At 39.5% G+C, this 14,806-nt stretch overlaps 1 protein-coding gene across 2 annotated transcripts in view; it reads left to right on the top strand.

Annotated features, from left to right (window-relative positions):
- The first annotated feature begins 1,516 nt into the window (after window positions 1-1,516).
- Window positions 1,517-14,806, top strand: part of FNBP1L (formin binding protein 1 like) — a 76,372-nt gene continuing 63,082 nt past the window's right edge. For both annotated transcript variants that reach the window (XM_083360595.1, XM_083360594.1), the window contains exon 1: window positions 1,517-1,783. In XM_083360595.1, coding sequence (XP_083216721.1) covers window positions 1,760-1,783 — 24 coding nt within the window. In that variant the 5' untranslated portion in view covers window positions 1,517-1,759. The remainder of the gene's footprint in view (window positions 1,784-14,806) is intronic.

Raw genomic sequence — 14,806 nt, 5'->3', positions numbered from 1 at the left:
CAGCCCCCTCATTCTCTGTCGTCCCCTTCTTCTATTGCCCTCAATCTTTCCCAGCATTAGGCTCTTCTCCAGTGAGTCCTTCCTTCTCATTAGGTGGCCAAAGTATTTTGAGTTTAGATATTTCATTACTCCACTAATATTAGCAGCAAAGAACGGATTCCTGTGAATAACCCTTATTATAATATTCAGTGCTTGGTAGCCTCCCAGTTTGCAAAAACAAACCATTGCAATCCCCCCCCACACATAAAGGCTTTTCCAAGGTAAGATTTCAGCCAATTTAGATAGGAACCTGTTTATCTTGCCTAAAGCACTTAGGACACTTTTAGATGTGCTAGGGGTTAATTGCGATAGGCTATAATTTCTATACTTCAAGCATCAATTAGCTGACAATTATTTATCTTGTTATTTTGTTCCAGCAGCTATAAAACATTCTTGGCCTTCAGATAAGCAAATTTGCTGGATTTTTGTAAAGTGTACATAGGACTGAATCTCTTCTTTTCTTTTAATGTGTATCTAGAAACATGAATATGCACATTCTGAAACATGGTCAAGAGGATAAAATATTGGCAGAGGGAAGAAAGGAAAGGAATTAGAAATAGTTGAGGAGAATTAACCTGTGGAACAGCTTGCCTTCAGACGTTGTGGGTGCTTCATCACTGGAGGATTTTAAGAAGAGACTGGACAGTCACTTGTCTGAAATGGTATAAGATATCATGCTTGGGGGGGGGCTGGACTAGAAGACCTCCAAGGTCCCTTCCAGATTCTGAGAATGTCCTTAACCAGTCAAGGATGCATTTGTGCGAACGGCCTCTTTTAATGCACCCCCTCTGTATTAAAATAAAACCAAAGCCTCCCAAACCCGCTAAAAAAAAAAAACAAAAGAAAGGGAAAGACGTCGAAGCCACGTGAGGGCCACTTGAGCCAACTCTGCAGAAATTTAAACATCCTTCAATTAGCTTCTGCTTTGCAAGCCCAGCGAAAAGGAGACCACGAGTTCCCGGGTCAACTGTTTTGTACGGTACTGACGAACACGTGGACAGTCGATTTATTTATTTATTTTAATTTATTTTTATTTTATTTATTTATTTTTATTTTTAATTTATTTATTTATTTATTTATTTATTTGCTTGCTTGCTTGCTTGCCTGGAGTCGGGAGCCGGGGTAGCACCGTTTGCAAATCGTTTTGTGCTCGCTTGGCTTTTCCGAAGCGGAAGAGAGCTTCCACCAGAAAGGGGCCAATGCCTCACCTGTAGTAACCCAGAGGTTTCTGAGGCCCGGCCCGCCCCCGTCGCGGGCAGCCTTCCCCTCTTCCTGCTGCCGTTCGTGAGGCGTAAGGCGGCCGAGGCAGCAAGCGGGCCAGCGGCGGCCGGTAAGGGAGCAGCGAAGGAACTAGCTCTCGCCTGGCGCCTAATCCCCGCGCCTCCCTAAGGAGCGGCTGCGGTGGCCGAGCCCGCCCCTCTCCCAGCCTCCTTCGCGGCTCCCCTCCCTCCCTCCCTCCGTCCCCCTCCTTTTCCTTATTCCCATCCTGAAGCCAGGAGGAGTTGGAGCTTCGGTCGCCGCCGCCGCCGCCTTCTCTCTAGCGCCGAGCGGGGCGACGCTTCCACCAGCTCGGAGGCTTCCCCAGAGGACAACGAGGGTGTGTGCCGGGGTGCGTTGCTGCCGCCGCCGCCGCCTTGCCTGCCAACGCCGAAGCCGCGGGAGAAGCGACCCGAAGAGCCAGCCACAAAGGAGCGAAGCCTGTGCTGCCAGCGGAGTCGCCATGAGTTGGGGCACGGAGCTCTGGGTGAGTCCCAGCCCCACACACACCCCCCCCCCTCCGAAACCCCGGTTTCCTCTCCATTGTGCCCAGGGTTCGCGACCACCCTCTTCGGAGGTGGGGGGGGGGAAAGAGCCGGGCTTGCTCGGCCGGCTGCTTTTATGTGTGCGTGTGTCTGTGTGCGCGCGCGCGCGCGCGCGGTTAAGCGAAGAAGCCCCCTCGCTCCGCAATCTCCGTGTGGCCGGGAGCTGGAGGTCTCGCGCGCGCGCGCGCGCGCGCACCCGGGCTGCTTTGTTGAGCGAAGTAGTGGAAGCGCCTCGGGGGAGAAAAGCGCGCGCGGGTAGGGGGGGGGGTCGGGACTCGGGTAACGTGTGTGTGTGGGGGGGGTGTCGGCCCGTTTCCCACGTCTGGGGAGGAGGGGGGCGGGGCCCAAACGAGAAATTCCCCCTCTTTCTCTCCCCCCCCCCCGCCGCCTCTTTGCCAGAGCTTGGAAAGCTGAGATAAGCTTGATCTTCATTCGTAGGCTGGGTTCCTCTCCGTGTAGGTTTTTTTCCTCAAGCGGTGGGGTGCGGGACGTCGGCTTCGTTGCAAAAGAGCGCTGGGTCTTTGCGAAAAGGGAGTCCGCCGCAGCATCTTCCCTCTCCTTGAGAGGAGCGGGCTGGGGGGGGGGGGAAGAGAAGAGAGCGAGCTTGGCTGGCCGTGCAGATTTTTCTTTCGCTCCTTAAACAAAGAAAAGAGAGCTTCGACAATACAGGGCAAGGAAGGGACACGGACACACACACACACTCACACACACACACACACACGGATTCATGCTTGGCGAGGCCTGTTGGGCAGGAGCGGGGTTGTTAGGTGACGCTTTCGCTCTTAAGGAAGAAACGGAAGGTGTGGAGTGTCTTGTAGGTTGGTCCCTGCTATCTTGTGGTGTGAGTCAGCCTTGCCTGACATTGCTTTGGGAAGCTAGACCAGGTTGGGCTCAGTAGGCAAGGTGTAGGAAAAGAAGGAAGGTATGTTAAGGAGGCAGTCAAAATGAGCTAACTAGCAATCAAGGCTTCCTTTGGGTTTAGCTGAATTCCGGGGCTAAAATGAGAGGAATTCTTGATTGCAACCTTACTGTCAGTGTATATATATATATGTGTGTGTGTATATATATATATATATATATATATATATATATATATATATATATATATATATATATATATATATATATATATATATGAGGTCTGAGTCACTCGGAAGCCCTTATATTAACATTTTCAATTACCACACCTTGGTATGGTGTATTTTCTTCTTGGTATTATAGTCTCTTCTCACAAATAACTGAGTAAATTGCAAAGCAGGTAACTAATCGGTTCTGCTCTTTTCTGTGCATATTTTTTAAAAAGAAATGGTTATTAAACATTGCTAATAGCAGTGCTTTTTTTGTAAAAGAAAAAGGTGCCGGAACTCACACATGTCATGCAACCCGCCTTGCCCACCCTACAAGGTTCCATCCAAAAAAGGTGCCGGAACTCCGTTCTGAGCGTTCTGTGAGAAAAAAAGCCCTGGCTAATAGAAACCATGATGGGAAGCCGAAGTACACAGAGCTCCATGGAGCCAACCACATAACAGGGGCACTCTGCATGCAATTGTTCTATTGATTATGGATGGGAAGTAATAGGCGGTGTGTATGAAGGACAATCTTGATATCTAGTAGTTAACTTTAGTGGTTGTATTTGTTAAGTCGGAGTCCTGGCTCTGCTTATTTTTACCTTAATTGTGGCCAATTGCAGCCATTTCCGGTTCGGGAAGTACTATGCTGGGTCACTCATGTCTTCCTCATCTCACACCTGGGTTCCTGCAGTTCACTGTAGATTGATGTTGAAACCCTTTTGGAAACCTCAGCTGGTACAGCATATAATTATGAGCAAATCAACATTTTTCTGTGTTTAACAGTGTTGCTTCTGGATCTGCACTGAGTACCAGTTAGCTTCCAGGTACAATTTAGCGTGCTGATTGTTACCTTTAAAGACCTTTATTGCTCAGGGCTTGGATATCTGCAAAACTACCTTCTCTGGTTATTTATTTAGTAAATTTATATGCCTCCCATCTTCCAGATAGGGTGACTCTGCTTCCTAATGAGATCTGCCTCTCAGTGAGATTGGGAAGAGAGGATTGGCTGAAGGTCACTTTTTTGAGGGACCTGCTTAAATAGCTTAGAGGCTGTGGTAATTTAACAGCATATATTGATTATAATAGAAGAGTGTGTGTATAACACACATACACACACACACACACACACACACACACAAACACGGGTTGAAGTGTGGAGTCATTGATGCTTTCTGAGCTTGGTTGTTTGCTGATGTTACTTACTCAGGTAATGAAACATCTACAAGGAAATCTACAAGCAGACCAAGGAAACCACATTGAATGATTCAATGGAGTCGGTTAAGCCGTTAAGGAATAGGAATTTTGACATCGGAGTAGGTTTGTTTTCTTGTGCACAAGTATTAACTGATTCCTTTAAAACACCCCAGTTCAAAAACATTGTCCAAACTTTGTGCAGTAACTTTAATATGATACTGTATTTTTTTCATTTGTATTTTGGTGATTTCTGTAATATTACAATATCGTATCTGATTATTTATTACATATACCTCCCAGCTTTAATTCAGGAGATCAAGTCCACCTTTGTTGGTCTGAGAGAGTGATTAGCCCAAAGTCACCCACTGAGTTCCTGTGGCTGAAGATAAATCTAAAATGTGCCCCCCCCATTCCTCGTCCAACATTTTAAACCATTACACTACTCTTGATTCTCCTGTCAAATTGTATTTTAAATTGTTTTAAAGCATACTTTTATTTATATTACTAAATTTAAAAACGTACCGTAAGATGTATAGCTGTTCTTAGACACATAATATTAATTGGAAATAGAAAATGTGTCAGGAAATGTGGAAGCACATTTTTAAAAAATGATTGTAAATTAAAGCGTATATGAAATGAAATGTCTTTAAAATCTTTAATCAATTTAATGAGTTTATCACCTGGGGGAAAAGTTGGACAACTTGCTGCTTATTCTCTGGGAATGATCTGCCTTTTCTTTAGGCATTGACTGTATTTTCAGATGTTGAAGCAACTATCTAAAAGCTGGCTTTTCGATCTATCAGGCCTGGATTGAAGGGGTTTTAGCTTTTTAATATTGTTTTAATTGTTGGGCTTTAATTAATTTAATTCATTTTAATTTTATATTATCTTTTATATTGTCTTTTATATGCTGCCCTGTAAACCGCCCTGAGTCCTTCGGGAATAGGGTGGTATAGAAAACTAACTAACTAACTAACTAACTAACTAACTAACTAACTAAATAAATAAATACCCTGTTTCTTAAAAAAATCTTAACTGGAAAATAAGCCCTAGCATGATTTTTCAGGATGCTCGTAATATAAGCCCTACCTCCAAAATAAGCCCCAGTTAAGATCATCAGCCAGACAGACTCATTTAGTACCATATTTCCCCAAAAATAAGACCTAATGCATCTTTTGGAGCAAAAATTAATATAAGACCTGGTCTTATTTGGGGGGGAAAACTAAATGCGTCTGTCTGGCTGATGATCTTAATTTTTTTTGGATCATTAGTGAACACTGAGTGAGTACTGAGTTCAGGAAAACATTTGCATCTAAAATAGGGACTTTATAAACCTATTTTTGGTTAAAAGAGAACCATGTCATAACTTATCTGTTGTAAACCAAAATGTAAATTAAAACTTTTAAGACTAGATACTGTACAGATATTTGTTTAATAGTTACCTGATTAAGGACTTGGATGCAGTGCAGTATTATATCAAGTAATTTAAATAAACAACCCAAGTGGTATGCAAAGGTAACCTAATTATCTAGATTATGTCAGTGTAATGGGATGCATTTTAGTTTATATTCTATATTTTTGTGTATATTTTGCAGATATTTTACAACATATTAAATTTATATGAGAATGTATGTGTTGGTCAACAGTCATACATGAGGGACAAACTGTTTATATAGCTCTTTATCAGATTTTTATCCCATTTTTATTTTTGTTCCTAAAAAAAGTACACAGGAATTAAGTACAAGTAGTACTCAACTTACAACACTTCGTTTAGTGACTGTTCAAAGTCACACTGTTACTGAAAAAGTGACATATGGCTTATGATTGTTACAGCATCCCCATGGTCACATGATTAAAATTCGTACATTTGGCAACTGGTCTTTATGATAGTTTCAGTGTCCCAGGGTCACGTGATCACTTTTTGTGACCTTCTGACAAGCAAAGTCAATGGGGAAGCCAGATTCACTTAACAGTCTTGTTGCTAATTTAACAACTGATGTGATTTCACTTAACAGTGGCAAGAAAAGTTATAAAATGGGGCAAAACCCGTTAACAAATGTTTAGCTTAACAAAAATTTTTGGCTCAGTTGTGGTCATAAGTGGAGGACTATCTGTAGAGCAGGTGTGTGTACAGGATGCCATTTTGATAAAACTAATCCTCTTTTACCAACCACAGTTGAGACCAGCAACTCTGTTGTTAAGCAAAGTGGGTACTAAGTGAAACCACAACTGTGCTTATGATATTATTTCAGCTTTCCTTTGCTTTATATACCTGTGAAGATTGTAAATGGGGTTGGTCTCAAAGGCACTTTATCATCATGGTTGTAACTGCAAACAGTTGCTAAATAAGGTCTACCTCTAAATTGTCTCTGTAATAAAGATAACACATTTAGCTAATTCTGTTAAACTATAAAATATTTTTTCAGCTGTTTGGTTAATGAAGGCAAAATAATCTCTTGGTCAGTTGTGCTTCAATAGTATTAGAACCAGGTCAAACAGTTTTTAGGGAAGTCTGAAAATATTTATTCTCTGCAGTAATCCTTTTATCTTTCTGGACATTTTCTTCTGGAATATGTTTTTTAAAGAATAATGTATGTTCATTTCTGTATTTGCACTGATAACTTTTATTTTGCAATTTAAGTAGGATTTTAAGAAAGGGAGATTCAACCTATCCTTATTAATTTGAGCTAATATGCTGGTTCTTACCTTGTGTTTTGTAAACATGATAAAGACATCTACTTCAAGAATGCAAACCATCCTGTATTTTATCTTATTAATAAAAACAATTTTTTTGAAGAAGAGAAAATATCTTTCTCTTTTATGAAACCAGTTTGTCCTATACAGGGAGTGCAGAATTATTAGGCAAATGAGTATTTTGACCACATCATCCTCTTTATGCATGTTGTCTTACTCCAAGCTGTATAGGCTTGAAAGCCTACTACCAATTAAGCATATTAGGTGATGTGCATCTCTGTAATGAGAAGGGGTGTGGTCTAATGACATCAACACCCTGTATCAGGTGTGCATAATTATTAGGCAACTTCCTTTCCTTTGGCAAAATGGGTCAAAAGAAGGACTTGACAGGCTCAGAAAAGTCAAAAATAGTGAGATATCTTGCAGAGGGATGCAGCACTCTTAAAATTGCAAAGCTTCTGAAGCGTGATCATCGAACAATCAAGCGTTTCATTCAAAATAGTCAACAGGGTCGCAAGAAGCGTGTGGAGAAACCAAGGCGCAAAATAACTGCCCATGAACTGAGAAAAGTCAAGCGTGCAGCTGCCAAGATGCCACTTGCCACCAGTTTGGCCATATTTCAGAGCTGCAACATCACTGGAGTGCCCAAAAGCACAAGGTGTGCAATACTCAGAGACATGGCCAAGGTAAGAAAGGCTGAAAGACGACCACCACTGAACAAGACACACAAGCTGAAACGTCAAGACTGGGCCAAGAAATATCTCAAGACTGATTTTTCTAAGGTTTTATGGACTGATGAAATGAGAGTGAGTCTTGATGGGCCAGATGGATGGGCCCGTGGCTGGATTGGTAAAGGGCAGAGAGCTCCAGTCCGACTCAGACGCCAGCAAGGTGGAGGTGGAGTACTGGTTTGGGCTGGAATCATCAAAGATGAGCTTGTGGGGCCTTTTCGGGTTGAGGATGGAGTCAAGCTCAACTCCCAGTCCTACTGCCAGTTTCTGGAAGACACCTTCTTCAAGCAGTGGTACAGGAAGAAGTCTGCATCCTTCAAGAAAAACATGATTGTCATGCAGGACAATGCTCCATCACACGCGTCCAAGTACTCCACAGCGTGGCTGGCAAGAAAGGGTATAAAAGAAGGAAATCTAATGACATGGCCTCCTTGTTCACCTGATCTGAACCCCATTGAGAACCTGTGGTCCATCATCAAATGTGAGATTTACAAGGAGGGAAAACAGTACACCTCTCTGAACAGTGTCTGGGAGGCTGTGGTTGCTGCTGCACGCAATGTTGATGGTGAACAGATCAAAACACTGACAGAATCCATGGATGGCAGGCTTTTGAGTGTCCTTGCAAAGAAAGGTGGCTGTATTGGTCACTGATTTGTTTTTGTTATGTTTTTGAATGTCAGAAATGTATATTTGTGAATGTTGAGATGTTATATTGGTTTCACTGGTAAAAATATATTTGGGTATATATTTGTTTTTTGTTAAGTTGCCTAATAATTATGCACAGTAATAGTCACCTGCACACACAGATATCCCCCTAAAATAGCTATAACTAAAAACAAACTAAAAACTACTTCCAAAAATATTCAGCTTTGATATTAATGAGTTTTTTGGGTTCATTGAGAACATGGTTGTTGTTCAATAATAAAATTAATCCTCAAAAATACAACTTGCCTAATAATTCTGCACTCCCTGTACATTGGCTATATATGGTAATTTCTCCATGTTGGTAGTAATTGCTAAAGACAGAGAAGAAATATATCCATATGGCTGTGTTCTTATAGTTTTATTGTTTTAAGTAATTTGTTTTGTGTTTTGTTTTCTATCATAACTTGTGAATTTGTTTTTGTCAATATACTCTTTTGTAGATAAATTTAAGAAGTATCATAGTATGATATGAAAATCCAGCCTTCATGCATTGTCAGCTTTCTAGTGGTGTCACTTCAGTATTTTTTCCCCAGCCACAAATAATATTTGAAAAGTACTTTTAGTCTGATTTGAAAAATAGAGATTTTATAATAACACTGCAGAAAAACAAATGTAAAATCCCAAAATTTCACCAGAACAATGAAATATGGGCTATAAGCTTTTTCCTTATATGAAGTTGCAGTAATGAACAAAAGGGGCAGAGCTTGCATCACAATGCATGTTTTGTCATTTTGCTTTCTGTGCATCCCTATGACTATGTAGAATTGCAATTAGTGGTAAACTGTTGGAACCAACTAACAGTGCTTATAAGATTATGACTGTAATGACCTACATTTTCACAGAGTTTATAGTTTCTGATGATAGTTCTCCTCATAACTGTTTGAACATGCAAACAGATTTTTCTCTGAGAGCCATCTAAAATGTGTTTTTATTTTCTGTAAGCCACCTAGAGTTGCCGTGAGCAAGCAGGTGGCTATACAAATTTTCCAAAATAAACACATAAATAAAAAGTTTCTGGAGAAACTAAGCAACTTATATCTTCAAAGCATATTTTAAAGTTAAACTAGCCTTCTGATTTTTCTGTTGGTGTACAAGTAAGGTAAAGGTAAAGGTTTCCCCGCATATGCATGCTAGTCGTTTCCGACTCTAGGGGCCGGTGCTCATCTCCGTTTCCAAGCCAAAGAGCCAGCGCTTGTCCGAGGACGTCTCCGTGGTCATGTGGCCGGCATGACTAGATGCCAAAGGTGCACAGAACGCTGTTACCCTCCCACCATAGTGGTCCCTATTTTTCTACTTGCATTTTTACGTCCTTTCGAACTGCTAGATTGGCAGAAGCTGGGATGAGTAACAGGTGCTCACTCTGCTATGTGGCACTCGGGATTCGACCCGCCAAACTGTCGACCTGATCGACAAGCTCAGCATCCTAACCCACTGAGCCACCGCATCCCTTGGTGTACAAGTAGTCTTTACTTAACTATGATCTGTTCAAAATTACAACAGTATTGAAGAATGCTAGTTGTCTGTTGGCAGCATAATCCTGGCCTAATGAGCACAATTTATGACTACCAGAATTGCCATCAACAAGCAGTGTGGTCATGTGATGTTTTGCCCAGTGACTGTTTCACCAAGCAATGAAATTTCTGGTCCCACTTAGGGTTGTTAAATGAGGACTGCCTGCGTTTGTAAAAGCAAAATACAGCCAATATAATCCTATTACAAGTGGTCCTTATTTAGCAACCACTTACAGCAGTGATGAAAAATTAACTTTACAATCAATCATCACATTTATGACCTTTGCAGGTCTGTAAAGAAGAGCTGAAGTAACCATAAGCACAACAGCAGTTTCTCTAAGCGACCCTTTTGCTTAAGGACTGACTTACTGATCCCAATTGTAATAGCTAAATGAGGAATACCTGTAATTTATTTAGGAATGGTCTATCAGACTAGAGAACTGTGATAGGTATGTTTGTGGTAGATCAGTTTCAGAAGATACTGCAAAATGTTACATATATTTTATATAGAAGTTTTTCTCTAAAGAACTTGAATGCGATGCTTTTTAAAGCAGTTTTTAAAACTGAGCAATTATTTCAGTGTTGCAGATAAGAACAAATAGCTCAGAAAAATGTTACCAACCTAGCTGCATATAATGCTGGGCAGCTTGAGTGACAGGTTTGGCAAGTTATTTACCTTGAAGGAATTGTTATTCTCTCTCAGAATGAGTTAGCAATGGCTAGCTGTAAACCTTGCTCACTTTAAAATAGTCCATCTATGATAAGATTAAAAAAGAATATTACCAGGCTGATTGCTGTTTCAACTCCATGCAACTTAAGCTTACAGTGTTACTATCTTCCCAGAAATTGTCTGTTTGCATGGCTATCTTAATATCCTGATCTTTTTTCCATGGAAAATGAATCATTAATCTTGATTTTTTCCCCTTCCACAGTTAAATTTTCCAGATTGGCAATAATATTCCAATGTTTGTATATAAGTTATTTAAATTTTCTGAAGCAAATTGTGTGCCGATTTCTTTTATGAAGCTATTTAGGACCATTGTTCCTCAGACTGCTGTGAAATGGGAGACATGCTTTTTTTAAAAAAAAAACTAAGTCTGTTTTCATTTAAAACTGATGTCATTCACTAAGAGAAAGGGGAAAAACATTTCCAACATTTTTTTTTCATGTTCAAGCAACCTGAACATAATGGGGTGAAAAAATAAGGAAGATAAATTCTATAAATAGAAGCAAATCAGTTCTCGGATGTTATGCTTTTAAACAATTAATTGTTTCTCAGACAATAGTTTGAAAAATGGTGTTCCATTTCTGTATTTGAAAGATAAAAATAATGATACCATAATGAATTCTTCAGATATATGAAGAAGTGAATGATATTTCTGTATACATGAACTGAAGTACAAGTGTGGAAAATCAATCTTGAGAGTTTAAGAACAGAAGAAGAACATAAAATATATCCTGCTTATGTTTGGTAGAGTTTTATATGATTTATAAAATAAAACATTAAGACAACAAAAAGGCAGAGAACACTAGAACAGTAATGAAAATATTTAAAGACAATTTGAAAATCACAACAATAGAACTATATATTAAAGGCTATCCTAAGAAGGAAGAACTTCAGTCTTTGAGAGGCTGTTAATGAGGAAAAATAATGACCCTCCCCAAAAGATCATTCCAAAGCCTGTGTAGAATTCCTCCCAGATATGAGATGGATATGAGTTGCTCCTGAAATATATAAGAGGGCCTGACAGAAAGTCAGATTTATACAGGAAGAGGAGGAGGAAACCTCCCAATATCCTGATTGTGCAGGATCTTTAATCGACATCAGACTCTGAATTGCGGTGACATCCTTCTGAGAGAATGCGTTCATTTCAATTTACACTCCTCCTGTACGTTTCCAGTTAACAAGCTGTAGCATTCTGCACCAGCTGTATTGCAGTAATCCACACTTGATGAAATTTAGATGTTTTTCAAGTGGCCTGAGAAACTTTTTTTTTTGAGCCAAGGTCACTTTCAATCAAAATAACTCCAAACTGCATAACTCTTTTCAAGGAGAATGGTACATCATTGTACCCAGCTAGTGTCTCAGTTAGTTTATTGCCTTCTTGGAGTGAAATGGAAGAGTTAGTAGAGGAAGAGGAGTAACAGAGTTAGGTGTCATCCACATAATAATGACCTAACTCTCTCCCCCCCCTCCCCCGTGCAGTTATACCGGTACTCTTCTAACAGTATCATTCTGTTATATATGCTAAATAACATAGGGAATGCTTAGAATCCTATGGAATCATATAGCCATAGTGCTACAGTGGACTGTTGAATGCACTATTGCAGGCTAACTCTGCTCACATCGCCAGAGTTCGATTCCTTCAATCCTGACCGGCTCAAGGTTGACTCAGCCTTCCATCATTCCGAAGTTGGTAAAATGAGGACCCAGATTGGGGGGAGCAATATGCTGACTCTCTAAATCGCTTAGAGAGTACTGTAAAGCAGAGGTCCCCAACCTTTTGGGCACCAGGGACCGGTGCCATGTCGAAAGGTTTTTCCGTGGACCAGAGGGAGCGTGGTTTTGAATACTGCCTGCATCCCGAGGATGGAGCTTTACTTGTTTGTGAGGACCGCTTGCTGGCATGCTGCGGACTGGTGCTGTTCCACGGACCTGCTGTAAAGCACTGAAGTGGTGTATAAGTCTAAGCATTATTGCTATTGCTATAAACAAATGAACAGGGAGCTCAATAAGCATCCCTTAACATCATCATCTAAGACTGATTACTATCAAATGTATCTTCAAGACCCATTCTTTAATGATTCAGAGGGATACTATGAGTGCTGAAACTGAAAATCCACAAAACTAGTTGGAAAGTCGGCCCCTATCTAGTTTCTGACATAATCCATCAAAGTAACCAGGCCTGTATTAACCCAAAACAGTGGCTAAGATCAAACTGAGGTTGATTTAGAAAATCTACCAGTATATCTGTCGTATGGGATTATACCGTAAATAGTAGAAGAGCATTATTAGCAGATAAAAGTATCATGGTGAGATCTGAATTAGGAAATACTATTTATAGTGCTGCCGGTTATCCTAATTTTATTTATTAGATATATTCCTATAATACTGCAACTGAAAAGGCTTTTAATGGCTTACCGTACATAAAATATAAAAAACCAATAAGAGTGTTATATATTCTGTTCCTTTATAAAAGAAAGCATAGTGTCATACATGGCCACTAGATGTTTTCTATGTAGGATTAAGGGATCAGACTATTAAGGAAAAATACAATTTATCGTTAAATAGGTCTGGGAATCAGTGAAGTATGAGGTTTTTAATTCCTTAATTTAATTAAAATAAATATTTTGGAGAACTTCACTGAATGGTGCTGTATTTTTTTTTTTTTAATTCCATTTATATCCCGCCCTTCTCCGAAGACTCAGGGTGGCTAAGCTGAGGCTGTCATTTACTGGAAAAAGAAAGTTCCATTGTAGTTTTTAAAGTGACTTGCTATTAGTGAGTTAATTGGTATGTATGTAGTAAGGTAATACTAGATTCTAATTCAGGGGTATCTTGGCAAACAGTTTCTGTACTCAGCCTTTTGGATTATTTTCAGTTCTTCCAGCTGTATAATAGTTGTAAAAGAGGAGAAAATAATGGAAGCTGAAAGATTCCATCAAATGTCGATTTTCTGACTGAAATAATTGCCAAATACAATTAATTGGTTCTCTAATGTATAAAATCTTGACTCATATTTGTAGTTTTGCTATGGAATACGTGTGAGCTGTTGCATCATTTTTGTGTATCTGCTAAACGTAAAAGCTGTTGAATATTTCTAGTCCCTAAAATTACACTACCTTTAAAAACATGTAAAGACTCATATTGACATAGAGATACTTCATAACTCTAAAACAAACACATTTTTTCTTTGCGCAGAGAAATTAAACTATTTTTTTTACAATCATATTCCATACAATTTACCTATAGTGAGTGCCAAACATTTCATTAAACTGATTTCTATATTGTTTACTCCTTAGCATTTAAGCATATCAATTATTTGCTGAACAGGGAGGGGCTGTTAAAATCAAACTAGTATCAGTTGGTACAGAGCAAATCTGCTTAATGAATGTTCCATTCTAGCCACTAGCATGATTTTGAGCATTGCAGGATAAATTGTTGCTAACTAAAGGCCTTCTTAATAACTTAAATAAATTAATTTAGAAATCAGTACAATGTTTACAGAATTAGTTATTGCTTACATAAATAAGACTTACAGGCTAATTCCTCATATGTTGAATTATAGTTTTCCCAGTTCCAGTGGTAAATAGAACATTGTCATGATTCATTGCTCAGCTATTAGTGCATCAGTAGCTACAGAATTGAAAACTTTTCTGATAATGATAAATTATGGACATAATGAAAAATTATGGACAGGTACCATAATATCCTTGGAAACTTTGCTTGCCATCTCAATATTGCACTCTGATGATGTTTCTGTTCACGTATCAATGTATGACATTGTTTGGATAGCCTTATGATTTTTCCTTAGCAGGATCATGTAACTGGAAACAATGCAGTAGAATGTATTTCCTGTAGAAATCACAGTGTTATTTTCTGTACCGTTTTGATGTGCGTAAGAGGCCAACATAGGAATTCCAAAAGACTGTAAATCAATTAATTGGTGCTTCCCCGTAGCTACATCTAACTTACTATTTTGTAGTATGGAAAGCCGGGGATTGTAGACCTAAAGAAGAATAGAAAATACAACTGCAGGGTAAGAGCTTTTGAATGGGATACGATAATGTAAGAAAATGAAGGTGTTTTGTAAATAGAAGTATAAGATCGTGATTTCTATAAGCCAGGGTCAATTAGGAAGAAACGTTTGGTAGAAAGAAGTTGTGTGAAAGAGTCCTTTGGTAACTTTTTAGTAAGATAGAACAATTATTGATACTTTTGAAGTTTGGTGTGGGAGAAGACTCCTGAGAATACCATGGATAGTCAAGAAAAATAAGTGGATTGTTAAACAAATCATCCCAGAGTTCTCACTTGGAGAACAAGTGACAGGGCTGAAAGG

The sequence above is a fragment of the Vipera ursinii genome (assembly GCF_947247035.1).
Source record: "Vipera ursinii genome assembly, chromosome: 3".
NCBI lineage: Eukaryota > Metazoa > Chordata > Lepidosauria > Squamata > Viperidae > Vipera > Vipera ursinii.
The sequence above is the reverse complement of the archived record's forward strand: the minus strand, read 5'-3'. Positions and strand labels throughout refer to the sequence as shown.